Below are 15803 nucleotides of genomic sequence, written 5' to 3'. Positions count from 1 at the left end.
CTATTTGCATCTTCAATCAAAGATGTTTGACAAGCACTGTTGCATATTGTACTGTGACTTTTGTGATCATATTCAATTCAAATGTTAAAAAAAGGTAATAAAAAAAAAAAAACATTCTTTGTACATGCACTGCAAGACTTGTTTCTTACCATGGTACCGCTTACGTTGTAACCTTTGTCCTGTCCTCAGCCTGTCTCTACATGTACAATTTGCTGTAACAAATTGCAGTAGCATCCACTGGTATCCTTATCCTACAATACAAGTGCTTGACTTATAGACCCAAATTCTTTATTCGGCTACTTCAATCATTTCTTACGTTTGAATGGTGAGAGAAAAATATCTGGAATTAACTTTCGCCCTCCAAGCTCGGGTTATCACAAATACGCATGTTGAAGAAGTTAACATTCCTCAGTTGGTGGTAAGGCCATTCATTTTTAAATTCGGAAATCTAAACTTGACAAAGATAGCAAAGAAACTTAGCTTTATTGTGTTAGCCTTCTTGTCTCACTGTGACTTTTATTTTAATAGTGCCGACCCAGTGTAGAGTTTAACGTCCTATTAAAATCATTAGACTCACAGTTCTCAAGGGAACACATTTATTATGGTTTGGTCTAATTCCATTATTTTCTTTTCAGTCCAAATATATTCACCACCAATTTAATTAGAGTGATTCAAAAATAGAAAAAACAATACAAATATAAGGTGCCATCTTCAAAATGTATTGAATCTTATTGAAAACTCTTAGCTCCACGAATTGTCCACAAAGTGACCTAAACAAGTGCCTAGTTGATGCCAGACGTTCAATTTCCTTAGTCCCCAATTCTTTCCTAAGGCATGTAGTTGGAGCAACGTACAGTGATTATTGAATTAGTCCTAATTAATCAGAAACAATTTCTATACAGTGACCCTGTATGTAGACCAACTGTATTCCTGAATGCATACTTATCTGTGGTTGTGAGTGTGATATTACGTGCTCAATATCTTTGTACCCAACTTTAATTTATTTGCATTGTGTATTGTGTAAAGGCAATACAGATCCCCAATTTAAAGATGCAGTTGTCTGTTTGAATGCCATAATGCTCTCTATATGTGTTGTTTAGACCTGTTGGGATCCAAGCCTTACACCATTTTATTTATACGTTTTTTAGCAGGAAGAAGTTGACTCAACCTATCCAGAGACTAATGGAGTGTGTCAGACTAATTATAGCTACATTGAACCTTGTTCTGAAGTAAAAACAGAGGTTGACAGCACTGTGAACATTATAAGTAAGTTTTGTCTCGTGATATGCTAAGAGACCAAATTTATTCCTTTTGTGTACAAATCCTCGTTTTGAAATAGTGCTGATGGGAATCTGACTATCCAATGAAGTGTAGCTTGACCAGGGCCTAGAATTTAATTGGTTAACTGTATACTTCAAAATAAATTTTTGCCCCTGATTTAGTAATATATAAAAAAAGCAAAATTATATCAGTCAGATTTTTTTTTTACGAGCTTTGTTTTATTGATTTGCAGATATGAAACCACAAAACATGCAGTGCAAGAAGTCCCAAATGCAGAATGAGAAATTCCCCACTTCAGTATTACACCATGTCTCATTGATAAACAACTTTGTACATGACAAAAAGAACAAAACAGAAGAATGCATCATTGGGAACTTAATATACCATGATCCAAGTCATCGAGCCAGTTTCTCAGAAAGAGGTACATTAATGTCACACTTCGCCGTCACAAAGGCTGCAGAATATTACACACATTATGCAGATGTCATATCCCACTCTCTGAGCTTTCATCCGAGCACGAATCCCCTTCAGCATTAAACTTATCAAGAAGTAGCCCACCACATCAAAATTTCCTCTGTGGCCCCCCTCATTGGTACAAGAGAAGCGCATGTGGCTCTCCTCTGCCACCCCCTATTCAAGCAGATTCCTCAGCCATAAGGATGCCAGTGGCACTCTTGTTCTCAACTGTCTGATGGCCACTCGCTGTTTAGCCAGGAAGAGTACAAGCTGTGTGAGTTTATAAGGAATATTTCATCCCCGGGTCTTGTCACTACCCCCAAGAGACAAGCCATTGGAGTCAGAAGGACCACTCTATCAATGGCCTTCTCGATCCTAGACGCCACCTCCCTCCAAAACCCTTGAACCCCAGTGCAAGACCAGGCCATACACAAAAAGGTGTTGTCCAGCTCCCCGCATTGCATACATTTCTCTGCCCTAGAGGGGTCTATCCAGTTCAGTTGACTGAGTCACATAAGTGCGGTGCAGGAAGTTAAAATGTAATAACTTGAATCTATTGTTGCAAGACACCGTTCTTACCAATTTGGATGTGTGTGCCTGGTTTGAATCCAGAATAGGCTTCTCCAGCTCCCTCTCCCATGCCCATTGTGCTGCATAGGGTTTATTCAGCATGTCCCCCTGAATGCTTTGTAGAAAAAGGTAATCAGGTGTCGTCCCTCTCTCCGTTGGCTCAAACCACGAAGCACCTGGGAAGGTTATGACACCACTAGAATGCCCTTCCACCCCTCCCTCGCTGAATTTTCCAGCTTGGCGTAGTGAAGGAAGTGGCCAGGTCCTATGCCAAAAGCCTTCTGTGCATCCCAAAAGGTGAGGAAGACCTCGTTGGGATATGGGTTTCCTGCAACTTGACAGCCCCCACCCTCCATTGTTGCATAGACATAACTGCCTCAATCGCCTGAAAAGTGCAAGAACCCAAAGCCGCAACTCCCTATCAAAAGGAGCCTTGGAAGTACCTTCCCAACTACTGTTTCCCAGAGTGTAGCTGTATGCCTCAGTGAGTATAGGACCGGGCACTCCTACCTGCCCTAACCCATTACCAGGTGCGCCAAAGTGTCACTCTCAAGCATTTCCTTGAACAACCTTTTCTCCAAAATTTCAGGGTCTGCCACCCAACTCACGGCGCGCTGTAGGTGCACCTCTGAGGAATAAAATTGCATGTCTGCGAGGGCTAGTCCTCTATCCTCCATATCTCTTAAGACTAACACGGCCACCCTACTGTGCCACCCACCCGAGATCAATGAAACTAGTAAACTGTCTAATTTGCGAAAAAACTGTGGCCGGACGGGAGCAAGGAATTCTGGATTAAGTAGAGGCAGCGTGGGAGGAATAACATCATGACTACTGCTGCCCTGCCCATTACTGATCGGTGAAGCCTATTCCAGAATCATATCTAGCCCTCCAGCCCTGCTGTGACGCCTGTGTGCTGTCTCTTTATGTGTAACATGTATTCTAAGATACCAGAACCCTTCTGTTTCCCAGCGGAGGCCCAGAATGGGGAGTTGGTATACCGGTGCCCTCACAAATCACCCAAGGGAAAATAACAGTTAATTTTGGACATTTACCGTGGGACCATATATCAGTGCATTATTCTCATACAAGGAGATAACATGTGTAAAGCCACCCACTCGATTCACCCATTGCCCCAGTTCCTTGCGCATCAGTAAGGCCAGTGGTTCAACTGCGAGCGCAAAAAAAAAAAAAAAAGTGGCGAGAAAGGACAGCCTTGCCTGGTCCCCCTACTGATGGACCAAGCCACTGAAAGTTCATCCCCTAGCCTAAAGTGGACCACGGGGTCAGTGTAGAGTGTGCACACCAGACTGAAAAAGGTGGGCCCAAAGCCCATCCTCTTCAGCATAGCCATCAAATAAGCTTACACCACAGTGTCAGAAGCTTTTTCTAAATTCAGGGAGACAAGGACCAACTCCCGATCATCATCATTCATGGTTTCGTACAACACGTGTGAGCGTACATAGATTAAATGCGGTACTGCAGCGCTGACAAAAAGCTACATTGATACACAAATCTCTGGATGACCCCATTCTTGTCGCCAAAAGCTTGCACAATATTTTAATATCCAAACTAAGCATAGTGTGGGGCCTATACGAGCAAGGATCTGCAGGGTCACCCCTGTATTTCAGCATGAGGCACACAGTCCCTTCCCGTAAAGTGGGTTGAAGGATCCTATTTGTTTGTGCCTCGTGAAGAACTTCTAACAGTTTCTCCACTACAATAGAATAAGCTTGATAAAAATCTACAGGGAAGCTGTCCCCTCCAGGGGCCTTGGATCTGTTCGGGCCCCCCAAGAGCCTTACCCAATTCCTCCAGGGAAAGCTCCTCCTCCAACTCCTGCATGCACACTGGCGCCAGACAAGGCAAGCCACTCAGGGCCTATTGCACCAGCACGGTATATCACCTTAAATTGCTCCACAAAATTGTGCATGTTGTCTCGGCTGGTCACTAGAGTGCCATCCGGAGTGCAAAGATGCAATGGGGGCGGGAGGGACTTCCTGTTCATTCTGGAGGATCCTCATCAGGAGCCGACTGGACTTGTCCCCCTCTCTATGCAAGTGCTGGTGATACGTCCTGTGTGTATACTTATCTAGGGTGCCTCAGTGCCTCTGTACATCCAGCTGAGCCCACACCACCTCTACATGAACCTCTGTCAGAGACGCCGCCGACCCATGCAGGTCCGCTAAGCGGTGCTCCTGTACTGGGAGATCAGCCTCTAACTCCACAGGTGGTCTCTCTACATGCCCCTCTCATGACTGCCTTGAGAGCCCTCCCAGTCGGTAGCTCTGGAGGCTGCAGTCCCCCTGTTCTCAGTTAAAAAAAATCTGTGAGGGAAGTTGCCAGCAAATCCCGACATGCCACATCTATCAGAAGTTCAGGAGGCATGCTCCAACTCCGCGCCTGGCAGTGATCACCCCTTAACCCCCCCACACACCTCAGTTTGAGTAACACAGGAGCATGCTCAGAGAGGAACTGCCCCAAATGCATCACTGCGACCAACCACTCAAGGTTCACCCCAGCTACGAGCATGCAGCCCAGGCAGTTATATCAAGGTTCAACTCTTAAGTTGAGCGCAGCTTTAAAATAGTAGCATAGCAATCCTGTCCATGTGTTTCATTTGTGGGTGGCATTATGGTTGGTCATAAAATACACACGGAGAACATTCATCTTCAATTCTCTACCTTTCACTGCACTATTCTCTATCTCAGTAGCAGAGATTTGCTGGTCTTTGGCAACTGATGTGTTCTGGTTTGGAACAAAGGTACTGTGAGTGCTTTCTCGTAGTGCTCAACTGTGACATGTAGGTGCTAGAATGACACGAGTACTGGTCATTCCTAGGTTATGTATGTGTACTTTGAGCTGCGCAGTCATAGTGCTGCTTGTGGGCACTGATGCATGCTTTATTACAGCTAGTTTGATAAGGTTAGCTGTGCTGAGACTCTCTCAGTCCCTCAGTTTTCTCAATCTCACAAATGTGTTTTGCCAGTGCCCCATGTGGCCAGACCAGGCCTGTATATCTGTTATTCTTTAGTGCATGTGCTGCTAGTGTATTGTTGAGGGTTTTGTGAATTGGCTGTTGCAGTGCAGCAAGAGTGCCTAGTATGAAACTTAGGCCCTCATTACGAGTTTGGTGGGAGGAAAAGGCCACCCTCCAAACTCCTGCAGTCGGGTCACCGCCAGTGTGGTGACCTTCCCGCGGCCCCTATTATGAGTTTCCTGCTGGGTCATCGGGTGGAAACAGCCCGCACTATTGACGCCGGTTCGTAATTGAGCCAGCAGCAGTGTTGCGATGTGCATGGTGCAATAGCACCCATCACGCTTTTCACAGTCTGCTGTGCAACCACCATGTAAAAGCTGGTGGAGAGGGGGGTTGTAATGCCCAGAGCGGTGCTGCATGCTGTGCTGCCCTAGTGGATTAGGACTGCCAGCACCGCCAGTCCCTCCAGTGGAGGGAAACTGGCGGTGCTGGTGGTCCGACCATGACGCAACCACCACGGTCATAATGTGGTGGTATGACCGCCCCCAAAGCGGTTGGACCACCGCTTTGGTGGCGATCAGACCCTCACCGCGTGTCTGGCAGTCCTGGGACCGCCAGACTTGTATTGAGGGCCCTAGTGTCTCTTTCTGATGGTGCAGTTGGAAAGAATCAGGCTGTATTGGCTTTCCTGGAAGCCTAGATGTCTATGAATTTTGCAACTGTATCAGTGTATTGTGTTCCATAGCTTAGCAGCCTGTGCTGTGACTGGTGGTATTTGTTTATTTGGCATAATATGGAACGTAATGAGATGTGCAAATGCTTATCAAAAGGTGCTTTCTTGAGTTAACTGACCAGTGTGAAGAAGATAGAAGTCTACAAGATTGCCTGATGTTATGGTATCATGTTCTTAGAATTACATTTCTGTTGGTACTGGTAAACAAATGTGTGATGCTTCATGTGGAGTGCTTAGTGCTCATGGAAAGAGCTCTTGAAAATGCAGCCCTCCACCATTGGTCAGGCAAGCATTCTTCGCTTAAGCTTAATGCAGCTAACCAGCTCACATGGATTTTTATTTAGACTGCATTCTCATGCACGCGTTGGCATTTCCTCTCCAAGTACAAATAACATTGACATTTTGCTTCACCTGTTAAGATGATTCCTATGTGATGTAGGCCAGTGGTTCCCAATCTGTGGTCAGCAAAGCTTCCTAATAAGGATTAGTAAAGTGTATATAAATTTAGTGGCTAAATGTACAATTGAAAAATTTAAAATGTACTGTAAATGTCAAGGAATTTGAAATTGGAGGCTAAAAAAAATTAGTATTCTCAGATTGATTAATGGGAGCAGTGCAAGTGCATCAGACAGAATATAGTATGGATATGTTACTTCAGTTGACTTTAGAAAAGCTCCAATCTTCCTATTAAAATGTGTATTTTGTATTTGTTTGCAAATTTAATAAGATACGTTATAATTTGTGTATGTTTGATGGAATGCTTGTTCCTGTATTTTTTATGTATTGTTTTGCGGTTCAAATCATCAACATTGTTTTGGCCTGGGTCCCTGGCTTCCAGTAATGACTCAGAGGTGGTGTCCCCGGATTCCAATGATGATTCAGTGGGGGTCCCCAGGTTCCAGTAATGATAAAGTGGGGGTCCACAGATGTCAAAAGTTTGGGAACCACTGACGTGGGGAACTATCCACTATTGAACAAATGGACTCCTAGGTAAGAATCAGACATGGCAACGCCATGGTAAATGCTCCATGACATGTAAAACTGTGGTGCAGTCCTGTCCTCCAACTGTGCCTTAAAACAATATATGTGCACTTAGGGTGGTCAGATCTTCAACTAGGTACACTGAGAACGGTGTATTTCTGGCCTGCAAGCCCTTTGCCGTAGTAGCAGCTAGACGTAGCTGGGATAGCGAGGTAAATTTTACCACTACTTAAGATCTTGTAATAAAATTCCCATCCTTTCCAGCAGCTGAGTTCTCTAGAATGCCTAATTATTCGTTTGTTGGTATTGTTACATCCACATATGTGGAAAAAGCACCATTGTGGCAACACTAATAATCCTAAAAAAGTCACACCAACATTCTCATTAGAAAAATCTTACATATGTCTCATAGATACATGTTTACATGTAAAACTGGGAAAATAGGTTTTGGTGTGTTTTGCCTGAGTCTAAATGTGAATTGTTAGCCTAAAATGGAAAAACAATAGTGATGCAATGTGTGGTATGAAATGTATCCACCCAAAATAGGCCATTGAAACCTAGAGCTTGCATGTGCTTCCTTATGCTGTCTGAATGCACGGATAGCTGACACTATTGTATAGCAAGTGGCTTAACTTGTTTTCTGAATAGAAGAATGACCCATTTTTTTCACACATTCCGACTATATAAGTAATTTGGTCTTGTACTTTTTGGGTCATTACAAAAATCATATATCAGTATTCTTCATGTCTTAGTGTATGCTGTATATAATTGTTTATGTTATTTCTCTTCTAATTGTTTTTTTAAATTGCTCAGTGGTTTTAGCACTCTCTGCTTTACCGTTACAGTTGCATCTGTCCCTAGACCTAAAAGCAATCATATTGACATTAATATATGATTTTTTCCTGTTCAGAAACAATATAGGAGTTTTGAACCCCACCTACTGTAGCAAACAACGAAAGGGCCTTTAGAATTGATGGAGCAAGACACCTGCCAAAAAGTGATGGGTGTCCCGTTGACATCAATTCATTCTTAGTAAGGAGGATGGAACATCCGCCACTTATTCACAGATATCCCTCATCAGCTGAACTTTAAATCAGGCCCTAAGGACTTTATTTGAAACAAAGGCTGTTATTTAGACACAGGGTAAATACTGGAAGTGTCTCCGTCGTGCCATAGTTCTACCAAGTTCACCAGTGTTTAGGAGGCAGCTGGACAGTAGTGGATATAAGCTTGAATGTAGGGCTACTTTCATGCTGATGCTGAACAGAAATGCCTAAACAACAGAAGATGGACGGAAGCAGAACAAATCAAACATTCACCCCCAGTCGTAGATCTGGGTTTAATACATCAGTTTTTTTGCTTGCCATGCCATTCCAGCTCAGACCCAGCCATACGCAAATCAGTCTTGACTCTGTTCCCCATGGGAACAGTCCAGCCCGAACTGCCAGGCCAGGTCCTCCCTGGACCAGAAACAAGCATCCTGGTACCAGTTTCAGGTTATCACCCTTCATTAGCCAGGCTAGCTTGACTCTGGTGGCATATCAAGCACGGGACCCACTTCTGGGCATACCCTTCCTACTTGGGGCAACAAATGCAAAACAGCAGAAGATGAACGGAATGCAGAACAAATCAAACATTCACCCCAAGTCACTGATCTGGGTTTAATCCATCAAACCCAAACTGGGGTGGCGTCGTGAGCAAAAAAAACGATGGATTAAACCCAGATCTTTGCATTACATTCACATGTTTGCATTGTTCAGCATTGCGTCCATCATCTGTTCGTTTTTAACAGAAATGCCTGGCACAACTAGAGGTTTTCTTCTCAGATAAGAGTATTCTGTCCCATTCCATCAGCTGCAGTTCCAGAGCAATAGAGCTGCAAGAGTGAATTATAGGGATCCTCTAGAAATCAAGGGATATGGCTCTTCTCTTTAGTCACTTACCCCTCAGAGCCCAGTAGCCCCATTTAAAGAAGAATCCCTGGTGTTCCTCCTCTCCAAATACATTCCCCCTCTCCCAAACACCCATAGCTCACAGCACACAGGACAGGTAAAGCCAATGGGATTTACTGCCATGCTGCTGTGTGTTCATGCCAGCAGAGGGAGAAGGTTATACCAAGCATTGTGCAAGTCCCCTAGGCACATGGCTAAAGGTGACTCTTGAACCTCTCTGTGGTCCTCAGTTCGTCCCATGTGATTTTCTTTCAGGCTCAGGTCACAGCAGAGAAACACTAAGGGCTCTGAGACACTGTGAAGATCGTATTTGCATGGTCCTAGCTTAGGAAACCAATTGTGATGAGTGGAGGGAATAGACTCCAGAATTAGTTTCGTGGACTGCGATATGCAGTCTCCACAAACATTGACTAATGTACAGGACAGTACCACAAATGAGTTGAGAATACATGTGATAAACAGATTGTGCTTTGTTTCTCTGTGATGTTTTCTTGGATTTCTCCTAAAATGGCTGCCTTTACAAAAGTACAAATAATATAACTCAGTGACACTGAGTCTATCAATGTTCTCTAAAGCAGAGAATGTCTAATTGCAAAATAAAACAGATTAGTCAGAGGAAGCATGACATGTTTCATATGTTTAATTAAATTGACATAAGTCTGGAAAAGTCATAATTTTGCAACATGTAATTTTCCCCTTCTACTTACACTGACAGTTGCGTCACAATCTAATGGACAGTGTTGCACAGAGAAGGTTCTAACATTGTAAATTTTCTGTACATTTTGGAGTGCCGAAAGTATCTTCAAATTTTGTAGTCAAATGCGAGGTTCCTTTGGATAAGCTTAGACAATGTGTATCCTACACTGCATCACAACTATACCATGTGCAATGCTTCTGAAAAAAATGCACAGCAACGAACTATTAGACATACTGGATGGTATAAAGGCAGGGCACAGTACAGTTGGAGATGTGATTGTTGAATCACAGTTTGATCAGTCTATATCTGGTGCTCCAGTGGAGCACTCTGATTTAGACCAGGGCAGTTGAATGTGTGACCACTGGACTTTATTATTTCTGAGACGCAACATTGGTATCTAGAAATACATTGTCAATAAAATTGCTTCATTTTCTTCTCGAACAACTGTAGTATTATCTTCTCCTTGTCATCAGTTTAATTTACCTTGTGACTGTTCCTTCACTACAGCATTTCGCATAATGACCATTGGCTACACAATTCACTCATATTGCTTCAACTGCTGGGCATTTGTTACTTTCAGCCATGTGGCAATCTATTCCCCATTTATAGCCTTTTCCTTTAAAAAAAACGGTATGGTCTTTGCTCTTTTCGTTTGTCCCTGCTCACTCTTCATCCCTTTTGTTGAACTTATCATTTGTGTTTCTTCCTTTGTCTATTGCGTCTCTTTATTTCCACTACAGCTGCCACTCCATGTTGAAATTTTCAATGATTTCATTGAGTGAGGGACCGCCCTTTATCCATTGTTCATCTCTGATTTTCTCATTGTTGCAAATCAATGTGAAAGGATTCCTGATTCAGTCTTCTTTAGCTTCAAATTAGCATGTTGATGCCAGTTTTTTAAGTTTCAGTTACTTGAGTAACTAGTTTAAATGTACCTTTATATCGAATATCTCCTGCTCTACCTTCAAATGTCAAATCAGGAGGTGATAATACGCTTCTTGTCCTCGTGGACTGAACTAGTGCATCAATAACATACAGTTTTGTCTTACTTAGTAGGCTTTCATGCATGCACCTCAACACAAGTTCGTTTTACCCAGGCGGGTGATTTAACAGATAAATTTGCCTTTTTGAAAGGGGTAAGACAGGGATGTGTGTTGGGCCCTTTCCTTTTCCTTCTCTACATAAATGGGTTGGATTTTTTTTTTTTTTAGGTGTAATGGGGGAAGGATTTGCCATTTATTAACAATTCCCACATTCCAGTTCTCTTTTATGCGAATGATGCTGTCCTTATCTCAAGGACAGCAAATGGCCTCCAAACTGTATTACATGCTTTTAATACGTTTATGGGAAACCTCTGTCTTAGAACTAACAGAACAAAGCAATTTGTTATAAGGAGTGGCCCAAAATTAGCAAAAAGTAAAAAAATAATAATAATTGTTCTGGAAGGTGTAGAAATACTCAAGGTTTTAAAATTTTCCTATTTGGGGATTCCCATTCACGTAGATTTTAATTGGAAATTGTTAGTAAGTGTCCGTATAATGCAATTCCAAAGAGCTGTTGATGCTCTTTTTAGATTCTCTAAAAAGCTGGGGCAAAAACCTGTTAGAGATGTTGACTATTCTTAAAAGTAAATGCTCTTCTATTGCAACATTTGAAGCAGGAGCTTGGGGCTATGCTGACTGTTCAAGTAGTTGAAAACAAGGTTAATAGCAGTCCCACAATCTACCTCTGTAATGTTTTGTCATAAAGAAGTAGGCTTGAGGGGCATATCGGATTATATCAAATTACAACTTGTATTGCTGTGGTTAAAAATTTGGTCAAATCCTGAAGCCCACTTGTGTAGAACAGTGATCCAGGAGTGTCTTTCATTATCACGATCGATGGACATACCCTGGCTCAGATATGCTCATTCTATTTTATCTCGTCTTGCGGCAGGGGAATTTTTTCTTGCCCCGGATTCGTTAGCAGGACAGGATATTAAAAGGATTAAGGAGACATACTGGCATTCAATTTATGATTCAAAACCAAATATTTCCACAACTAGGGACAGCAACTACACCCTATGTTATATTTGGGCATTATTACCTCTGAATGGCATAGATTTTTACTTACCAGGCTGTGTCTGAATACTATACATTATTTACTAGCATTCCCTACCTCAGCACTTGGTTTAAGAAACTTCCGCCATGTTGCTGTGATGGTAAAACACCCCAAAGCACTTTGCACTTTGTCCTTTTTTGTACCCTCTATATTGCACTTAGAAGAAGGTTTTCACATCCAATTTTTTTATCCAAGGGTATTAGATCTAGCTACCTTGCTTTTTCTTATTTATACAATCTGGGAAATGAAGAGATAATACATGCTGTGCTACATTATAAATATATGCTGCCTTTGGTATTCAAAATTCGTATTAATATTGCTATTTATTGTACATCTGAGAATTTTGTATGTATATATTTGATGTATTTTATGGTTTTAGTTTGAACTGAATGAAGTATTTGATGATGATGATACAGTTTTGTCTCAGCACTTAAACTATTCACAAGTACTCTAGCTTATTGAATGACATGTCTTAATTTTCCCAATTCCCTAGTAGCTGTTCTGGAGATGTTAAAAAAAAGTATTGACCTGTTACATTCTGCATTCTTGCGTGCCTCCTTTTTTCTTAATCACAAGTAATACTGCACAATACTGACAAACACTTGATCATAGTTGAAGTAATTGCTCCTTTTTCCCTTCCTAAATATTGTCTGCCTTCTGGTTTACCAATTGATAATTATTCACCATTTCAATGTCTTTACGTTTATTGCTTTTTTTCCCCATCTTCTGCTTGCCTCTGTTTGTCACTTTTCTACTCTCTTTCCCTTGTCCCAATTCCAAATGTTTGTGTTTTCTTGAAACACTCCTTGAAATGCTCTGCATTTCCGAGCTCTCTGGTGATGCTTTGATCACTCTAGATTGTTTGCCAACATGCCCCTTTGAGTCTCCTGTGTTTTGTGTCCTGCAGAAAGGTTACACACCTGTATTTGTTTCTGTGCAGACACGTTCACATGTTTTCCAGATTGGCGTTGATGCTTTAGTAGCCCACGCACGTGCCCTCTGCTCCTACGTTCCTTGTGGTCGCACCTTCTGAATTATTGTTGATATGCAGTTGCTGCGCATCAACCATTGTGAGCCTATCTCTTCTGAATAGTGAATTGTCTGCATCGGATTGAGACTTTCTGTGGCAGATTCCTTACCTTAGAATTTGCCCCAGGTGTCAGACTGGATCCAGAGACTTTTCTTCTAGCAATACCCTTGCATGCCATCAGGTGGCGTTGGTAGACTCTGCATCTGTCGTTGGCATTGAGGTTTCCGTGATAACGTTTTGGTAGGATATAGGCACCACCCAGGCACGCTAACGTCAGTTCTTTTCTTTCCACGCTAGCCTATGTGCAGACCTGGAGAAGAGCTACCCTCAGTTATTTTTTGGCTGACTTCTTGACATTTTTATGAAGCTTTTTGATCACCTGGTGTATCAACATGTTATCCCGGAAGACCGGATTCAAGCCATATGACCTCTGTCACCACATGTCGGTGACGGATCCGCAAGTCGTGTGCTTGTGGTGCCTGGAGCGCAACCACGACCCGAAGTAGTGCTCCGAGTGCCAGGCCATGAACCTCCGAAGGCTTTGAGGGATCGGTCCCTAAAGCTCATGGCGGCCTGGCACTCTCTGCGTTGCTCCCAGTCTCACACGAGATGAAGGTCACAAGACGGCTCCCGGAGCCATCACCACTCGTCTTCGTCCCACTCCAAATCGTCTGCACATTCAGGTCACAAGAAGAAGTTGATGAAGAACAAATGTTCTTCGACTTCACCTCATCGCTCGCACAATGAGACATGGGAGGAGCCTGCTTCTGGTTCGGCTTTCCGGGAGACAGAGCCACCCCTGCCCAAATCAGCGAGATTCATAAGGCCATGCGCCTCATATTTGGGCAGTCCGACCCTCTTGTGACGCCTTCGGGCCCAGTAGGGTCAGCGGGGCCTCTGGTACTGCGCCAGTAGCTTTGGCCTCAGCTCTGGAGGGCACCACATGATCCGTTACGGGATCTGAGCCAATGCCGTTTGTGCCATTGTGACATTTCCCGGCGCCGGTGCAGAAGCCGACGCACCTGATGTCAGTTTAGCCCACGATCAGTGTCGACCCCCATACTGTTTTTTAAACCTATCTTTATTGTTTTTTCGTAACAGTTAGTAAGCAACATAATAGGAACATAGTACAGTCCTATTTTCCCCATGCAATACCTGTACATTGCTGTACAAACTCGCTCTATGTTAGACCTGGTGTACACAGTTTTTGTGTCCGTGATCCCTCCCCGTTTCCATATCGCCTGTATCATAGAATTTGTTGGCCTCACGTGTGGGGGGCCTTTTATGTGGATAAACATGTACATTTTGAAATGTGCTTAGTTCCTTTGAGGTATATAATGTACCAGGCTTATCTGGGAAAGTGTATGTGACAGGTGCAGGGGATTGCAAGTGTATTCCAGTTTTGGGATCAACCCCGGGAAGATTACAATTAGATATGTAGACATATACGTAAACAACCTTAACAAACAACTTAGTAGTCTCTGGGGAGTAGGTATTGGTTACTGACGTCTAGCATGTCGCTAAGAGAAGCAGGCTAGTCATATTGGGGATAGCACAGGTGTATACGTAGTAGGTCTCTGTGGCTGGCCCATTATTCTGGATATTAGTACCGTGCAGGCTTCAGCTGGAGCCACCGTAGTGTTGTCGGTGTAAATCTGTAATCGCCTCTCTCTGTGGTTAGTCTCAAATCTGCAAGATGTCTCTCTCTAGGCCCCTCGGTTCTGAGGCATTCACATCACTATCCCCATCTCCATCCTCTAAATCAGTAAACCGGAAACAGAGTCTCCATCTGGGTGTTGCCAATTCTCTAATACCTCGGCCCACAGGTGAGCCACGGGATGCCTCTGGAGGCCCCTGGCATATTACCTGCAAAATTTGTTCGTCTCAGCTCTGGCCCATGTGGTGACATCCTTTGTCCATGTCTCGACAGCTGGACCTGTCGACGATTTCTGCGCTAGTGCAATTCCACGCCTAGCCAGGGCCAGGGCAAGATCTAGAAAGCGTGCACCTAATTTTCCTGTTTTTGGTCTGGAAAAGCTACCCAGAAGGCAAATCTGTATTGTGCTCAGCAATGTGCACCCAGTGGTTGTTCGGAGCAGGATCAGGACTGCAGCCCTAAAGACTTTCAGTGGAGGGCTGCTCCACATCGCGTGGTGAAAATCTGCATCTGGTGACTGGCACCATGGACATCTCCAGGCCTCCCCTCCATATATTACTCAGTCTATAAGGTATAAGATATATCATATGCAAGATGTTGAATTGTATATACTTCAACTGTGAATTGTGTGAAATTATCTTGGCGCTAGCATTCTGTTCCAGTCCCTGTCTGGTATATTGTGTCCTAGAACATCTGTCCATCGATCCCTGAGGTTCTAATCGTTTCTGCCCCAGGTTGTTTAATGCCTTGTATATCCACGTCACTTGAAGTCTCGGTGAGCCAAGGGATAGTAGTAACTGCAGAACTGGGTGGTGTGGGGGTTTCTCTCTGCCCGGGCCCCAGAATCCCAATTAAGACCATGTCAGTGCCTTGTAATTGAGAAACTGGCCACTGGGCAGGCCATATCGCTCATAGCAGCTGGGCTGCCTTGAGGCATCTGATCGGTGTTGAATGCAGTTAACCGACCAGTGGAATGGTCGGCGCATATAGCGGAGCCCTACCAATCCTCACGATGCCCCGCTGCCACCTATGTAGGGCTGCTTGTGTACCTCGGGTCGTAACCAGTTAGCGAGTAGGGTCTCCGATGTGGGGCTACTCCCAGTGTGTCCAGCGTATCATGGTAAGTATCATCTTGCCACCTAGTCATTCATTGCAGTTGTGCTGCTATATAGTATCATTCAAAATCAGTTGCACCCAGGCCCCCCCTGGTCCGACGGGCACTTCAGTAGCCCAAGTGACACCCTATCTCTGCCCCATCCCATATCAACTACCGAAGCAGACCTTCCAACTGTCGAGACCATGCTCTGTCAAAACCATGCTCCAGGGATCTTAACTGGGAGGTTAGCTAAGAAATATAGTAACCACAGGA

The 15803-nt window shown here is 43.7% G+C and overlaps 1 protein-coding gene across 6 annotated transcripts in view; it reads left to right on the top strand.

The window, feature by feature from the left end:
- Positions 1-15803, top strand: part of IRF2 (interferon regulatory factor 2) — a 248366-nt gene that overhangs the window by 133759 nt on the left and 98804 nt on the right. For 4 of the 6 annotated variants that reach the window (XM_069199401.1, XM_069199429.1, XM_069199410.1 and 1 more), the window contains exons 6-7: positions 1149-1266; positions 1514-1702. In XM_069199401.1, the coding sequence (XP_069055502.1) occupies positions 1149-1266; positions 1514-1702 (307 nt within the window). The remainder of the gene's footprint in view (positions 1-1148; positions 1267-1513; positions 1703-15803) is intronic. The other 2 variants (XM_069199440.1, XM_069199451.1) reach the window with 1 other exon arrangement.

The sequence above is a fragment of the Pleurodeles waltl genome, chromosome 1_2, assembly GCF_031143425.1.
Source record: "Pleurodeles waltl isolate 20211129_DDA chromosome 1_2, aPleWal1.hap1.20221129, whole genome shotgun sequence".
NCBI classification, from domain to species: Eukaryota; Metazoa; Chordata; class Amphibia; order Caudata; family Salamandridae; genus Pleurodeles; species Pleurodeles waltl.
The sequence above is the reverse complement of the archived record's forward strand: the minus strand, read 5'-3'. Positions and strand labels throughout refer to the sequence as shown.